This window comes from Mesoplodon densirostris, chromosome 12 (assembly GCF_025265405.1).
Source record: "Mesoplodon densirostris isolate mMesDen1 chromosome 12, mMesDen1 primary haplotype, whole genome shotgun sequence".
Taxonomy (NCBI): Eukaryota; Metazoa; Chordata; class Mammalia; order Artiodactyla; family Ziphiidae; genus Mesoplodon; species Mesoplodon densirostris.
The window spans coordinates 35,086,653-35,104,274 of NC_082672.1; the positions used below are offsets into that span (position 1 = coordinate 35,086,653).

At 33.6% G+C, this 17,622-nt stretch overlaps 1 protein-coding gene across 4 annotated transcripts in view; it reads left to right on the forward strand.

Annotated features, from left to right (window-relative positions):
- Positions 1 to 17,622, forward strand: part of PTPRK (protein tyrosine phosphatase receptor type K) — a 584,222-nt gene that overhangs the window by 556,435 nt on the left and 10,165 nt on the right. For all 4 annotated transcript variants that reach the window (XM_060115422.1, XM_060115424.1, XM_060115423.1 and 1 more), the window contains 9 exons: positions 1,289 to 1,376; positions 2,470 to 2,546; positions 5,297 to 5,333; positions 6,640 to 6,737; positions 7,165 to 7,281; positions 11,745 to 11,899; positions 14,649 to 14,784; positions 14,976 to 15,125; positions 15,999 to 16,172. In XM_060115422.1, the coding sequence (XP_059971405.1) occupies positions 1,289 to 1,376; positions 2,470 to 2,546; positions 5,297 to 5,333; positions 6,640 to 6,737; positions 7,165 to 7,281; positions 11,745 to 11,899; positions 14,649 to 14,784; positions 14,976 to 15,125; positions 15,999 to 16,172 (1,032 nt within the window). The remainder of the gene's footprint in view (positions 1 to 1,288; positions 1,377 to 2,469; positions 2,547 to 5,296; positions 5,334 to 6,639; positions 6,738 to 7,164; positions 7,282 to 11,744; positions 11,900 to 14,648; positions 14,785 to 14,975; positions 15,126 to 15,998; positions 16,173 to 17,622) is intronic.

Genomic DNA, 17,622 nt, shown 5'->3' on the forward strand with positions numbered 1-17,622 from the left:
GTTGACCCTCTGTTGAGAAATAAGATCTAGCTTTGTGCCCTAAATATACTACTTGTCACTCTGAGTTTTGTTTTGAGGATTATAGGTTGAGGGGGGCTGGGAAGAAAAACAGAGCACGGAAAATCCAGACAACAAAAAGAAGCCCAAAAAAGGACATGGGACATTCTTCTCTCATCCTTATTGTCCCTTGCTACTCAAACCAAAATACCAAGATTATACTACAAAAGAAGTGATTTAAACATCCCAATAAACATAGTATAGCAAAAAAGAAACAGTTCCTCTGACACTTTTCAATTACTGAGTAATATCAGTCTGGGATGTACAAGAAAGTTCCTCCACCACTATACACACATATGTAAAGTAAAAGAGAACAAGCAGTACTTTACTTTGAAAGACCACCTAAAATACATCTAACTTTGTAAGGAATCTTCTAAACACTACCTTTTATTTAAGATTACTTGTTATACCTTAGTTTGGGAATGAGTAAAATTATTTTTGAATTTTGAATGTTGGTTTTAGGTATATGCAGGAAACACTATGCTGAGGTAACAAAATAGTGCAAGGAATTACAATATTCTGCCAGAGCTGGGTTTTTGTTTTTTTTTTTTTTCTTATTACATGTATATTCCTGTATACCTCGCTTCAAAGACCGTTGACTCTTTGAAGACCCCATTTCCTGTGTTGAGCAAAGTTTAAGTTTTTCTGCAAAAAGAAATCTATACCCATATTTTAAATTGCTGCATATGGTAATTAAACCAATCAACAATTTCATCTGTTCCAAGATTCTTGGAGACAGTGGCTCTTTTTAATTTCCATATGGTCTCTTGTAGAGACTCAGTCCTTTCCACGATCTTCAAAGAAAATGAAATGTGATGTATTGCACACGATTTAATGAATAATTATGGGAGAAAACAGGTCTTCTTTTCCCTGTTAGAAATGCTAAAGGAAGCATACTTTTGAAAGATGCTCATTAAAAGTAGTTTTGAAGTTTTTGATGCTTCCTCTAGTTCCATCTCACAAAGTTATAGTGATCTTAAATTTGAAATACTTTCAAGGTCCTTTTTTTCCCCCAAAGTTGTTTCTTGTCCTTAATTTGAACTCAGTCCAATCCAAGATGAACAAGTAGGAGTCCAACAAACAAGCTTTGAGGTCTGAAAATTGAACTTGTTTACTGCTGTAGTACTCCCTTCCTCCCAGAGAAGATGGCTTTTACTATTTTGGTCTTCAGAACAGACAGACCTGATTCAAGATTAAATTCAGTGTGCTTGTTAATTTTTTTTTTTTCTAGAGCTTCTTTGAAGGACAGTCAGCATCTTGGGATGTAGCTAAAAAAGATCAAAATAGAGCAAAAAACCGATATGGAAACATTATAGCATGTAAGTTCTCTTACAATTCTTGGTGAATGTAAATACTGTGTGTAGAAGATAAAGAGTAATTTGCAATTCCTCCTTATATGGTTTTAAACTTTAAAAAAATCCCAGAGGGTGACACATCTGTTCATAAAATAATCTATTTAATATTAAAACAGCATTGGTTATTGGGAGGGATTCAGAAATTGCCATCATCCTCATTAATTAATTGACTCAGACTCTTCACCCTGTGGAGATAATGTGCCGCTTGATTTTTTCTTTGCACATAAATGTATGGGGGTGTCATTAACAGCTGAAAATATTAGAATAACAAATACGAGGGATTTTTTCAGTGATAAGTTGCTATAACTCTTCCACCAAACATATTCAAGGTGGGAGTGTTATTCTTTCCATATACCATATTTCCTTTCTTGGAGCTAGTGCCTGAACCCCAGGTGTTCCATGTTACTTATCATAAGGGACTTCCTCCTGATGAAGTCTTTACAATGTATTCATGAGATAAATAAATTGATTATCATATGAAACCAAAGGGGCAGTAAGAAAAGTAACAGATAGTTTAGCTTGTAACTAACTGCTGATTTACTTAGACCACTTTATTCTCAATTTAAATTATTTTACACTGTCTTTTGAATACATCAGAATTTAACTGTGACTCTCACAAAATAAGTTGAGAGCAGGGGTTCGAAATTCACTCCCTAGTTCTGTGGCTCATTTGCTGTAAAGTACGGGGAGAAAAGATCCCACCCATATAGAATCATGCCTAACAAGCAAAATTAGGAGATAAGGCAAGTTCAGTTCTTTAGAAAAATTTATGACTCAAATGATAATTTATCAGACATTATCATGTCCCATAAAAGCTTCCTGACTATAAATGCTAGTCATTGAAGCTTTATTAACAGAATATTATCATTGTAATAAGTAATGAGCTCATTAAAGTTCTTGCATTTCTTCAAATGACTGGTATCCAAGGAAATTTTGAAAGTATATTATGGATAATCAGTTGTTAACCACTGAATTATTTTAAGTCTCTACTAGGGTCATTGTGTTCAGAACAGGGGGAAAATTTAATAGCTTTTATTTTATCCTTTAAAAAATTTAGATGATCACTCCAGAGTAATTTTGCAACCTGTTGAGGATGATCCTTCTTCAGATTACATTAATGCCAACTATATAGATGTAAGTATTTTTATCCTTTAGTATGCCAAATTTGTTGGCTTATATATGTAAATCTTTTTGCTTGTTATTACCTATAAAGCGATTGCTAGCTTTTTAAAATAAAGAACAAACTGTACACTTTTCCTTGTTCTATGTCCTAGTACTTACTGACGTTGTTGTGCTTTCTTTCACACCTGACTTTGGTTTGGGCTGTAGATTTGGCTGTACAGGGATGTAAGTACCACTATATGTAAATAACAGCACCCTATTATAAATATTTAATGTTAACTGCTCAATTACAGTTACTACTAATGCTTACTACTAGTTATCTCTGCATGCTTCCCCTAATTAGCCTCATACGGTGTACCTATGTTCATTTTTTTGTAACTCCTTTACATGTGTAAAGATCTATTTTACCTCTTTCCCTTTTCTATGTTTAGAAAAACAGGACCATTTTTAGCTTTTGACAATTTATTATGTACTCGAGTTTTATTTGTTGACGGTTTCTGTTTCTGGTTTTTATTCCTTACCCTTCCCCAAACATATGTGAGAAGCTGGATAGTATGATGTGTATTAGTGTTTCTGAAATTTTACTTTTTTACATTTGACTTCTGATGTTAAAAATGGGTAGGGAGACTATTTTGTGGTGTGTGGTATTGGTTTGTAAAGTATTGAAATTACTTAGGCAAAATAATTGCTAAATTGCATTTGTAAAATACACATATCACACATATATATTGAATCATACAAATGAAAGTTTGTTTTGATCATACATTCTGCTGTTCAGTTTTGGTTACAAACATATTACATGTAAATTATTTATTTAATGGAAAGTAATTATCAAATAAAATAAAATATTAAGGAGGCAATATATTACATTACATATAAGAAGGACAGGCTCTGTTCATACTTCCTGGTTCAAAATCACACTGGAAATTGTGAGAATGTTGATTCGTCTCTCTGTGCCTCAGTTTCCTCATCTTTACAGTAGGGGTAATAATAATACCACTAAACTCATCATTTTGTTGTGAGAATTAAATGACGTAATTCATGTTGAGCATTTAGCACAATGCCTAGCACATATTAAGCACTCATTAAACTTAAGCTATTTTTAAAAAAAAATAATCCAAACCTAGGTATGCTGAAATTAATTAATTCTAAATATGCATTAATTGTAAGGCAAAAGATAGAAATATCAAGTATTGTAGCATATATGATACATTTTTAGTTATATAAAAGATATGAAAATGAGGACCCAACTTTTTCTAATTTCTATAAATAGGAAATAATTTTTATCACATTTATTAAGCTCATGTTTTACTGTTATTTTGTGAATTGTCATTATTTATATATTTGAATTAATGAATTTTATTAAGTATAGTCTCTGAGTATATTGGTTAAATTTCTGATCATCATTTTACTCTCATTCAATATTTTGAATTTATCAGACATCTCAACATGGAAAACTAAACTTAACGGTCTACTCTCTAGAATAAAAATATCAGCAGTTCTCTGACATATTTGTACTTGTTCTTACCTATTTAGTTTAACCTTGGTTTTCTGCCAAGACCCTGGCAGGACATTTGGTCCTATCCAAAACATCCATAAGACATTTGTCCATGCCAAATGGTCCTTGATATTTCGTCCTGTCCAAAATGTCCATGGAGACATTTGGTCCATGCCAAAAGTCCTTGATATTTGGTGCCATCCAAAACCATTTGGCATGGACCTAGTAAGCTCATGCACATTTTAGATAGAACCAAATTTTAAGGACCTTTCAGCATAGACTAAGTGTCTTATGGACATTTTGGACACAACCAAGGGATCCTGTAAATATCAAGAACCTTGACATGGACCAAATGTCTTACGGATATTTTGGTTAGGACCAAATGGTCTGCTAACTCAGGCTTACTAAAGCCCTTTGCTCAAGACACAACAAAGACAAAGCTTAACCTTATTATACCGCTAACATTTTTGCTATTCATGGTCTTTTGGAATTCAAACCAGTTGAAAGCAGCTAATAACTTATCCCTTATCTGGAATAATTTCTTTATTGAAACAATATTAAGTGCTTAACCACATAGAACTCAAGGCACACTATAAAAAGAAAGAAAAAAATACTAAACCTTTTGTTCAGGATAAGATGCATTTTTTAAAAGATTTATTTCCCTATATATGTGTGTACCTATAATTATGTGTGTGTAAATTAATATTATCAGCACACACAAAATAGTTTTGGCAGATTCCTGAACATATTATAGAACAGAAATATTCTCTAAAAAATCTCAGCAGGACTTTGACTTGGTGCACACATGCATTGTCCAGCTCTAACATTGGAATGTTCTGTTATTTTTTTATGGTTCTAATATGTCGTTGTCTATTTGTAATGCAGTGTGTTGTACTTTTGGATGATAAAATAAGAATTAATATTTTTGAACACAATTTTGCCAGGAATGAATGACTAAAGATTAACATGAAGGCATAAACATTTTAGTGAAACCAAACAAAATCTATGAAGTTATTTCCTAGCAAACAAAACTCAATTATGTAATATATATTTTAATCAGAGTCCTTAAAATATTTAATTTTTGCTTTATTTTTACCTTTCAGATAACCTAGGTTTGAGAAGTGAACTATGAGTTCACTACTCATTTCTGGACTTTTTACTGTAACTTAATCTTAACAGGTGGTTGTCTTCATCTTTTTATGCCTTCATTCATTTATTTCTGACACTGATATAAAATGATGACCAATTTGTTCTCCTATTTTAGGGCTACCAGAGACCAAGCCACTACATTGCAACTCAAGGTAAAACTTTGCCTTTTTAAATGTAATACAGTAACCAAACTTGCTTAAATCATCCATGTGATTTTTTTTGTAATTTTATCTGAATTAACTGAAAAAAAAAGATCAGCTTTTCTGCTTAACACTGCTTTTTATTCATTTGTATAATACAAATTGTTTTCTCTGTTTAAAATGTATATAAATTAAACCTTGATTCATTTTTTTAATTAAAAGTAAAAGAGAAGCTGCTGGTAGTTTTGAGATTTGGTTCTTAGTATCGTGATGTCCCAGAGCACTAGTCAACAGGGATGGGCAGAGAAGTTACTTATTTTTTGATGAAAGCAAGTTAGATCTCATCTTGTGTAAGGTGCCTGTTTTCTTGCAACAGAGTCTGTCGGCCTGGCACGTAATAGTACCCAAGACCAACACTACTATAATGAAATACTGGACTGTCTTGCAACAATTTTTTAAAAGTCAAGAATAAGACAAAACAAAGGGCTAAAGGGAACTTAGTCAAGTTCATTCTTCGTGGAAAATAAGAAGACAGTAAAGAAATCTTGTTATAGTGGCACACTGGGAAATAAAAATATACTAACAATAACACCAAAACTACTCTAGTTATCTCCCCAAACTGACCACTGACCATCAGAAGAGAAACCTGCACATCTTATTTTATAAAAGAGGAAAGTAAAACAAAAGTTAATTTGCCCTTTTGACAGAGGTCATTTTCTGAGTGTTTTTCACATATCTTTGGTGTAATTGAGTTTAATTATAAACTCTTTACAGTTAGAAAGATCATCCATGCTGAATAATATTCTGGTTTCATGGTATAGGGTAGAGTAGAGCCCAGTAGCTGCTTTTGCAGTTCAGAGATGATAGTGTAAGATTAGAATGTGTCCTTATATGTATGATAGTTCTTCATTAACCCCTAAACATGCACTGTTTATAAATGATGTGTGTATATTTAATTGGTAATATGTGCTGTTTGGTTGATGGTGGTGTAAGACTTCCTATTTTGACATGTACATGAAGATGCATTAAAATAACTTAGAGACAGATATAAGTACCCTAAAAACTAGTGATTTCTTCTTCTGAATTTGAAAACATAGAAGGCAAACTGAAACAAACAAACTTGTACATGCCTCTGTTTTTGCCTTTAGTGTGAATTTAGATATGAACTGAATTTAAGTACTTTTAGTGACATTTTGTGTTAGACCTTTAATTTTTCTTCTTTGGGTCATTTAGTTTATATTGCTTTTTATCTTGTCTAAACTTCTTAATAATTACAAAATTTCTCTGATAACGTAATATTCAAATTAATTTTTTATAGGCCCAGTTCATGAAACAGTATATGATTTCTGGAGAATGATCTGGCAAGAGCAGTCTGCCTGCATTGTGATGGTTACAAATTTAGTTGAAGTTGGCCGGGTAAGAGGCACAAAAAAATCTGTGTGTCACAGAGTATGACTGTAAGTTGAATAGCAAAACATAACACACTTAAAATAGAATATCATTCAATTGTTTGAAAAAAAATTCATAGGCATACCATTTCAAGTGAGTGCTCCTAAGTGAGTGTTTGATTGCTGACAAATTATTTCTTATTTAATAAATAAAATAATAAAATAAAATAAGCTTTGATTTTATACTAGAATCTAATTGCATTATCAGGCTTGTATGTTTTTATGAAATTGCACAAAATCTTTCTATTTATTGTGTAACAGATTATTTTATCTCATTTATAGATTTTTACACTGTCTTTTAATTGTGACCTGAAGAGTTATCACTGAAATTAAATCATCTTGGTTAATGTGTATTATATACTCAGGTTCACCTATATATACTTTTTGTTGTTTAGGTTAAGTGCTATAAGTATTGGCCTGATGATACTGAAGTTTATGGTGACTTCAAAGTAACTTGTGTAGAAATGGAACCACTTGCTGAATATGTAGTCAGGACATTCACCCTGGAAAGGGTAAGTACCCTAAAGTTCTACAAAAATATGTATATTGAAACTGGTGTTTTTTTTTTCTTAAAATCCATGTTAAGATTTGTCTTGATAATGCTATCAAACCTATTCATTCATTCATTCCACAGATATTTATTTGAGAGCATAACATGTGCTGGGCATGTTTCTAAATCTTGAGACACATATTAAATCCCTGCTCTGTGGAGCTTATAGTCTGTTGAGGGGAGAAAGACATTAAAAATTAACAAATAAACAAATACATCATATACTTTGAAAAGTACCATGGAGAAAAATAATGTTGGGAATAGAAGTAGGGAAAATTGCTGAGGTAGAGGAAGGAATGGCCTACAGTTTTAACAGAATGATCAGGAAAGGAGTTGTTGAGAAAGTAACATGAGTAAAGGCTTGAAGGAAATGAGGGAGTGAGTGATATAACTATTATATATCCCAGGGAAGGATTATATCCCAGGGAAGTTGTCCCAGGCAGAATATTCCTGATGGAGGGAAGAGTCATTTCAGAGACCTAAAGGCATGATATTCCTGTCACCATGAGAAACAGCCAGGAGTCTAGGGTATTCAGAGATGGGTAAGTGAAGGGGAAAGAAATATGAGATAAAGTCAGAGAAATAACAGAGCCAGATAAGTGAGCCCTTATGAGCTACTATGATGATTTTAGTTTGTATTAAAGGTAAAAGTAGCCAGCCATTGGAGGGTTTAAGCCCAGGAGTAACATGATCTGACTTTTTTTTAACAGGATCAGAAAGACTGAAGCAGAGTGAGCAGTGTAAGTAGACTGAAGTAAGACGTAGGAACAATAACATACATTGTTGCAGAAAAGTTTAATAAATTTGACCACACAAAAGTGTAAAATTATCTGTATCAAAAAATTTTTAATTAAGGGATGCACACACAACAAAAAAAATCTGTGATTATTTAATATTCTTAATTCATAGCATTAATATAAATAGAAAGGAAACAATAGAATCCCCCCAGAAAAAGCAACTGCTAAGCTGCCTATTGAAAATGTTTAACCTCATGATATACCATTTTGTACTTTCAAATCAGCCAGAACTTTTAAAAAAAGAATTATAATCCTCATTGATTTTAAGGATATGGTGAGACAGATATTTTCATATGTAGCTGATCGTACTTAAATTGACATAAACCCTCTGTAAATCAGTAAAGCAGTGTATCTACAGAACTTTAAAATATTGATGTCCTTTGACCAAGAAACTTACCTTCTATGAATCTATCCTAAAAAAATTATTTAAAATACAATGACTCATATATAGTCATAGAAAATTATAGATAACCATAACTGTCCACAATAGATAGTTAAATTATACATCTATGATCTGGAAATACCAGATCATACATCTTTACAAATGATATTTATAAGTAATTTTACCATCATAAAAAATAATTAGGGGAAATATTAAATGGAAAGTACCATCATACAGAACAACATAATTATGATGATCACAACTATAAAGTATGTATGAAAATTTCCTAGACAAATCAAGTAGAAAAAAATAAGCAAAGATATAGGAGATTTCAAGAAAAGAACCATCAAGCATGATTTAATGAATAGCTAGATCCCATTATTATGGAAAGAGAGAATTTGGAATATACATTCTTCTTGTAAGTTCATTAAAGTTTTATAAAAAATCAATCATGTACTTAATTATAAAGGAAATCTGAATATATAACAGAAATTCAAGACGTTTCCAAAATCCAATGGAAAATAAAAACAAATCACTGACCAATGATCCCCCAAATTAGGCTCAGAAATCACCAAAGCCTCTTTTGAATAATCTTTGAACTATAGCCTTAAAACTAAAATTATACTGTAAAGATAAACAATTTCACATCAAAATTTCCCACAAGTTATCTTATGAGAAAAATATATACTCAAAAATGATTTCTATTTTGAAAGGCAGTCTAAAATCTTGTGAAAATTCATAAAATTAGAAAATCAGGAAAAAAGTCAATAAAACAAAGGAAAAATTAAATATAAAACCGAAACACAAACAGAAAAGAATAAATTTAATCAAAGAGCTATTTCCTTGAAAAGAGGAATAAAGTAACTAAACCACTTGTCAATTCCAAATGAAGAACAATCAAAACAAAATATGCAACATTAGACAACACACATGGTGTATAACTACAGTTACAGTGCTATTAGGAAAATTATAAAAAATAGTACGTGTGAACTTGGAGACAGATTTTAGTCTAGGTACACTGATATTCTAGCAAATAATAATTTCCAAAATTTGACTCAAAGAGAGTTAGGAATCTGAACAGATAGTAAAAGAAAATAGAATGAGTGTTAAAATTTGCCATTAAAATTGTATTATGGTTTCATAATTGAGGTTTCTTTAACCTTTAAAGAATAACTAATGAATAGCTAATGCCTAAGTTAATCAAACTATTTAGGCCATAGAAAATCATTAAAACCAACTAAATGTATTTTAAAGACTAGCATAACTGTGATAACAGAACCACATAGAAATAGGACTCTCTCAAGCTCTTCTCTCTGTCTCTCTCTCCCTTTCTCAAGTATGTACACACACATACATTGCAGACCAATTTCATTCAAGAACATGCTGAAAATTTGAATCCAGCAGTGAATTAAGAAAAGATCACAACATGATCTTTCATGATTGTTTTTTAAGAATGCAAGGATTTTACAACTGTGGTAGGAAATCGAGCAGGATATTTCAGTGCATTACAGGAGCAAAACCATATGATTTTATTAATAGATATTGTAATGCACTTAATTTTATTTAAAAGACATTTATAGTCATACTCTAATTATATTAGAAAAATAAGGAGACTTGCTAACATTGTTAACATTGTAACATTATTGGGGTTTTATTTTTAATTTATTTTCTTGTTATTTAGAAAAAACACTGAAAAGAGTGATTTTTTTTTACATCACATATTTGAAAATTACTCAGGAATATTTAAGTAAAATGAACAATAAGGGAACATGCATTGCCAGATATTAAAATTTTCTAAAAAGAGCGAGGTCCTTACAGCAACTCCAGCAAAAGGATCAATGCAGAGGAGATGAAGTGATTGTCTAAAGTCAGATCTTTGAATAATTTATGGCCTTCCTCACTGGAGCTGACTTGAAAAGTAGTTAAGAAAGTGATTTTGTTTGCACAATTCCATGGTGATGTTTATCACTGTCACTATTTTACTTATTTGTTGAGCCCTGCTTTGTGTATGGTATTGTACTAGGAACAGGAAAGAAAAAGAATTATAAGATATGATCACTGGTTTCCAAGGTTTCAGTGGTATTAGTCTGTTTAAGATGGAATCTAGGGCTTCCCTGGTGGCACAGTGGTTGAGAGTCCGCCTGCCGATGCAGGGGACACGGGTTTGTGTCCCGGTCTGGGAGGATCCCACATGCCACAGAGCGGCTGGGCCCGTGAGCCATGGCCGCTGAGCCTGCGCGTCCGGAGCCTGTGCTCCACAACAGTGAGAGGCCCGCATACCGCAAAAAAAAAAAAAAAAAAAAAAAAAAGATGGAATCTAAAGATAAACTTTCTCAATTTAGTTCATTTATTTCATGCAATTTTCCCACCTTTTCTGAGGAACAAGTGAGACTGAGATTCACAGATATCTCACAGTAGAGTTGGAAATATATGGATCATAGGGAGGTTTGGGGGGCTACAAATGTGGATTCTTAAAAATAAATTATGCAGCATTTGATCTATATTCTCCAAGCACTGCTACTACAATGTACAGGCTTCTTTTAACAAAAAGGAAGTGGGGGGGGAAGGAAGGGAAGAGCTTTGAAATGTGTATTGAAAGGGTTCTCTTAAATTAACCCAACAGGAGAGAGACACAACAGTGGATGCTTTGCTTCTTTCATTTTGTATTTTTGTTGCCATAAATAATCCTCTGTGTGCTGAATTATTTCACAGAGTTTAGAAAAATAGTCTGCCCAAAGAACAGTTTAGCTGTCTGTATATTTTTACAAACCAGTCTAGAGTAGTACTGTTCTGGAAAATCCCTACATGCTATGCTTCAAAACTATTTTCAACATGGATAAGCAAGGCATCAAAATCTCTTTGTGAGGTGAGAAGTAGAAAGTTGCTTTTATACACCACTTGAGAACTCAGTGCATTGGGTCAGTAGGGCAGCATTTTAACTTCCCATTTCTTCCTTTTCCCCTAATCATTTTATGTGTTGTCATTCCGAGTAAGGAACAGACTGTCAAGGTAAATAAAATTTACCCAGACTTATAGAACTGAGCAAGACTTCTAATTTTCTTTCTTTGGCAGTTGTCTGACAATAAAGGTAAGTTCCTAGGCCATGTCAGCACCCTTTTTCAGAAAAAGCATGGTCTTTGATAAATTTCTCATTTTTTTCATTGTCAATCAGGTCTAGTACTTGTGGTTGTCTTTAATGGCTCTATTTTGGTCCTTTTGAAAACACTTCTTTACATGTTTTCACAGAGGGGATACAGTGAGATGCGTGAAGTTAAACAGTTCCATTTCACTGGCTGGCCTGACCATGGAGTACCCTACCATGCTACAGGCCTTCTTTCTTTTATCCGGCGGGTCAAGTTCTCCAACCCTCCCAGCGCTGGCCCCATCGTTGTGCATTGCAGGTAAGTGGTAGTCCAAATGGCATTGACTGTGTGCAGCCAGCTTTTTAAAAATATCCAGACAAGGCTTGTAAGCACAAAAACTAAGGCATACTGATAACAGGCGTCCCCACCCGCTGGGCGGGTACTGGGCCGCAGGACGAGAGGTGAGCGGCGGCGGGGGAGAGAGAGAGAGAGAGGGAGAGCGAAGCTTCATCTGGAGCTCCCCATTGCTCCCCAGTGCTCGCGTTACTGCCTGAACCATCCCCCTACCCACCCCCAACCCCCGACCCCTGGCTGTGGAAAAATTGTCTTCCACAAAACTGGTCCCTGGTGCCAAAAATGTTGGGGACCGCTGGCTTACAAGGTTTCAGCTTTCATGTATTACAGATAAGGTAAAACAGTAATAAAATAAAAGTTAACTCTAAGGAAGATATAAAATAGAAACTTCAGAAATAAATATATTCATCGTAATGTGTGTAGTATTGTCTATAATTGCGAGTGTAGAAACTCTGCCTTTTAGTGGCAACATCTGTGTGTGTGTTGTGGTGGTTTTTTTTTTTTTTTAATCACTTTTGCAAATCCCATATTATATTATGGAATGGTAGGTAAAGATAGAGATTTCTTGCCTATCTAGTAAATTCCCAATAGAATCCTAGCTTTTAAAACTAAATTTGGTAAAAATAAAATACAGTGTATGTGTGTGGGAAAAAAAAAAGATAATAATTCCATCATTGCTAAAAGAGTTTGCTCATACCCTTTCCAGCTTATTGTCCTTCCCACATAGAGGCAACCATTATTCTGATTTCTATCACCACAGACTTGCTTTGCCAGGCCTTGAACTTCACATATATAGAATCATACTTATGTCTTCTTTGCGTCTGACTTCTTTTGATCAACTTAATGTTTTCGAGATTCATCCAGTGTGTTGCTTTTATCAGTAGTTTATTTCCTTTTACTGCTAAATAATATTCTATTTTATGGACATATATCACAATTTGTTTATCCATTTTCCTGTTGATGAATATTGGCTTTGGTGCCAATTTTTGGTTAGTATGAATAAAGCTTCTAAGAATAAAAAAAACTAAATTTGAGGCATACAGAGTTATTAAATGGTCTAAATTGCAAGAATTTGTGCTGTAAAACAGCTACTTAAGATTTTTTTTAAAGCCATCCATCAGAGAACCTTGAAGACTACATCAGTAAAATCCAGCAAATATATGCCAGAAAAATCTGATTATCCAGACTTTCTTCTGATTAGAAACTTTTCTTAAAACAAGCATTCAGAGACACTAAAAGCAAATTACATGGCCTCATTTTGAGATACGAACAGAAAAATATGTACTGAATCTGAAAAGCTTTTCCTAAATGCTGCACACTATTCTCAAATACTATCCCTTCCAAGCTACATAATAGGTTGTGCTTAAGCATTTTTTTTCTTTCTGAAAATCCAGACTATTCAGTAGTTAAATGACCATGTATAAAAGGGGAAAAATAAAGCACAGAGAATACAATAAAAGTAAAGCATCCCATTAGGATCAGATACTGTGTACCTTGCAAAAAAAATCTGTTCATTCCTCCTCAAGAAATCTGATGTACTCTTCAATTACTTTCTTGTCTCAAACCCTGGGAACAGTGATTTAGAAGATGGTAGGCAAAAAAAAAAAGAAATAGAGATAGCCACAATACCTTTTACTTAAATTTCTTAAATAACAGTAAGCTTAAGAGAAATGACCAAATCTGGACAACAAAGACATAATGTTAATAGTCTCTCTATGCATTTAGAAAATGAGATAAATGGGTTTTCAGTTATGGGGTGTCCTGACTTATCATAGAGGTTTACTTTCCTATGAATTGCTTGCTTCAGAAGTGCTCCAAGATTCTCAGATACTCTCTTGAAACAGAAGTGTCATTTTCTACTTACACTTGGGTATCTGAATTTATGGAAAAGAGGAAGCTAACTACAAAGTGAATTTCCTGTAAAAATCCCAACTATATCTTGTTTGCTCCATTGACTTCTATATATAATTGGAGAAGTATTTGTAGAAATATTTCCAGTGGGTAAAATAATCAATAGTGAATTATGATTCAACTACTGAATTAAATACAGTAAGATAGTGGCATCTTTGTGACCTGTTAAGAATTATATTTCATACCTCACAATTCATTTTCGTTTTCTCTTTGGATCACCATTCAAATATTCTTTTTACTGTTGGTCTTCTCCCCATTGATAACCGCCATTTTCTTCCCCACCCTCACTAATAACACTTCCCCTGAATTGTGACTCCTCAGATTTTCCATTTAAAGGTTTTGGAATTAATGTTCTTTTGCCTTGACAAGAGTCTGTCTGACTAAGACAGCATTCCTGCATTTTGCCCGAGTGCCCACAACTATGTGAGTGTGAGTCTCTCAGTCTCAGGTGAAAGTTTAAAGCACGAATCCGCTCCTTGATCAATTCTATGAGCTTGAAATTTATGTAAAGTGAAGACTGTAAGAGAGCTATGGAACTTGAGTGACACATATACATTATTTTCAAAACAGAGTTTGATTTGCAAAGCTTGTATCTTTTCATTTGTTCCAATCCTCAGTTTACACCAAAGTAGATTATTCTACATGAAGTTATTTGTTCATTAATAAGCATTTACACAGTAAGTACAGATTATGTCTTATACTTTGTTAAATCAGTTTGATTCCACTCATTTGAAAATCGGAAGGATCTTTCAATTTTCATAGACATGCTTCCTGTAGTTCTTTAGATCTGTTTATTTTTCAGTGCTGGTGCTGGACGAACTGGTTGTTACATTGTGATTGACATCATGCTGGACATGGCTGAAAGAGAGGGTGTTGTTGACATCTACAACTGTGTCAAAGCCTTAAGATCTCGTCGTATCAATATGGTCCAGACAGAGGTGTGTTGATTGCTGATTAACCTCTAGTGACTTTTTTATGTTGTTTGCTTTCCAAAATTTAACAAACTAAATACTAGGTGTTTTTCACATAGAATCGATATTAGCTCATCAAGTCATATAGAAAAAATGCTTTGATGAAAGAACATTTATATTAAATATTATGAAATTTTTCCTTTTCTTTCTTTTGATAGGAACAGTACATTTTTATTCATGATGCCATTTTAGAAGCCTGCTTATGTGGAGAAACTGCCATACCTGTCTGTGAATTTAAAGCTGCATATTTTGATATGATTAGAATAGACTCCCAGACAAACTCTTCACATCTCAAAGATGAATTCCAGGTATTTACTATTTCTACAGGCTCTTTTATGAGCAACTTATTACAATTTGTTCTGGGCAGTCTTAATTCTTCTAAGAAATATCTTTCAAATCAAATTTATAACCTTTTACCCTATTTTAAGTATAATATAATACCCATCTCTTTCATTATACGTATTATGGAGTCACTTTTGTGTTAATGAGCTCATATCTGCTGTATCTTGAAGGGCAAATGAGTTCAGACTCAGGGAAAAATGTGGGAAAAAGGTATCATAAAAGTCAAATTTAGTGGTAATTTGGGTGTGTTTACAACCTTTTTCCAAATGCAGTCTTATGGATTTTAACCTTCTGTGTTACTCACAATGTGAGATCAAGAACATTAATAATAATAGCTAGAGTTTGTGCTAAATATCATCTCTAAATGTTTTCATTGCCCTTAAAACACCCCTAAAGCTATGTGACTGTGAAGTCAAGAATAACTCTAGAAACCTAATACTTTGATTCTTTGCCCAGTGCTCTTTCCAACATGCAATAGCATGTCTTCAAATATGGCATATTAAAATGTTATTACAAATGATAACTTTATGATGGGTCATCATCATGGGCCACTCTGTATTTTCTTTGGTTAGGCAGTACATTTTGCAGGTTGCTGTGTTGTTTAGCATCCCTTTCCCTTTTAAGAAGAGGCCCATTGTACAATGTGTGTATTGTTTCTTTGTCACTTCTCTGGCTTCATTAGCTTTAACTACAAAGTCTATCAGCGTGTCATCATGGCAAATGCCATTGGCTTGCACAAATCCTTCACATTCTACTTGGCCTCCTAACTGCTTGATAGATCTGTGTTATGCTATTAAATGGGTCACTGTCTTTTAACCTGGGTTCCCTTTTCTTTTCAGACCTTGAATTCAGTCACCCCTCGACTACAAGCTGAGGACTGCAGTATAGCTTGCCTGCCAAGGAACCATGACAAGAACCGTTTCATGGACATGCTGCCACCTGACAGATGTCTGCCTTTTTTAATTACAATTGATGGGGAGAGTAGTAACTACATCAATGCTGCTCTTATGGACGTAAGAGACTGCTCTCTTTGTTAGTGTAAAGTGTCATGAAAAGCTGCAAAATTGATGAACACTGGCTAGTTCTCTTTTCAAGAAAATTTAAATGGCCTAAAAAGGAAAATTGGAAACTTTCATTGAAATACGAATTTTTTTTTGGAGAATGATTTTGAATTTCCCTTACAGTGATTCTTAGGCACCATAAATTTTAGACTTGACTATAAGTTTGGCACTTGGTTGTCAATTATTATAAAATTTCTGTACAAGAAATATCTACAGGTGATAGTTTTTATCCTAATTATTTTCAGGAAAGAGAATCATGCTTATCTATTTCGAAGTTTTAAAATCACAGAATGCCATATTCTACTGAAATTGTGTTAGTTTGGAAATTTTTATCTCTGACATTTAATGTTCCAATAATTTATAGCTAACTTGTATGTAGGTTATTAATGAATAGAGACTAGATATAAATAACTAAGGAAGGCATGGAAGATATCATGTTAACACATCGATCATAATGAAGGAACTCTCTTACCCCACCCCAATCTTCACACTGTAGATGGTAGAGCATGTACTCAGCATGTTAGCATCCCATAGACAGAACAATATGGAAAGAGAATTTTAAATTAGTCTTTGGTCTCCTTGTTTTGCTTACCTTGGGAAGAAGTAAGAAGGGTTTCAAGTTCAGAATCCTTTTAGTTTATCACCTTCATTCATAAGCATCTCTAGTTTTTGCCCTTTAGGTTATGGAACTGTAGTAAGGAGAAATCAGAAGTCAGGTTTCACTCCTGGGTGACTAATAATGAAGCTTTCTAAGTAATTGCTCCTATTGTATATCCAAAATTAGCTTCTGATAGTAGAGACTTAGAAAAGCCCACATTCCAATTCTAACTTTCACCCAGTTGCTTTGATCTTTTTTATTCTACAGCGCAGAATAGTTTAAAGGCAAGCTCAAGGAGAAAGATGCCACTCCTGCTGTGACCAGAGTCTTGCCTAGTCATTACTCATATCTCCTGAAATCACATTGGATCCTCACTGTACTTTTTCTTCCAAATTTAATTGTCTGGAAAGGCAAACATACTAAATACAGAGAAAACACACAGAACTTTTTGTTTCTGAGCCAGTTTAGATTTGGATGAAAAAAGGCCGTGTGAAAAAGGGAAAAAGAGAATATTAGGAAAGAATACTGGTGAGGCATATGTTTGAGGCATTTTTTGTCTTTGGCGTCTCTTTCAAATATTTTCCTAATTTTCAGATTGTTTTCTAGTCAATATGAAGACTGAAGCTTGTATTCTACCTGTTCTTATTCTCTGTTTAATTCCCTGTGATTCAACACAGATATATTTTGTAGTTGAAACTGCCCTGTGGATTTAGTAGTGTGGTTAGGGCTTCAGAAATTTTGGTTCGGTTTGGCTAATAAGAGTGGGCTCACTGGTCAACACTCCCCACTTTCCCCTGCCCTCTA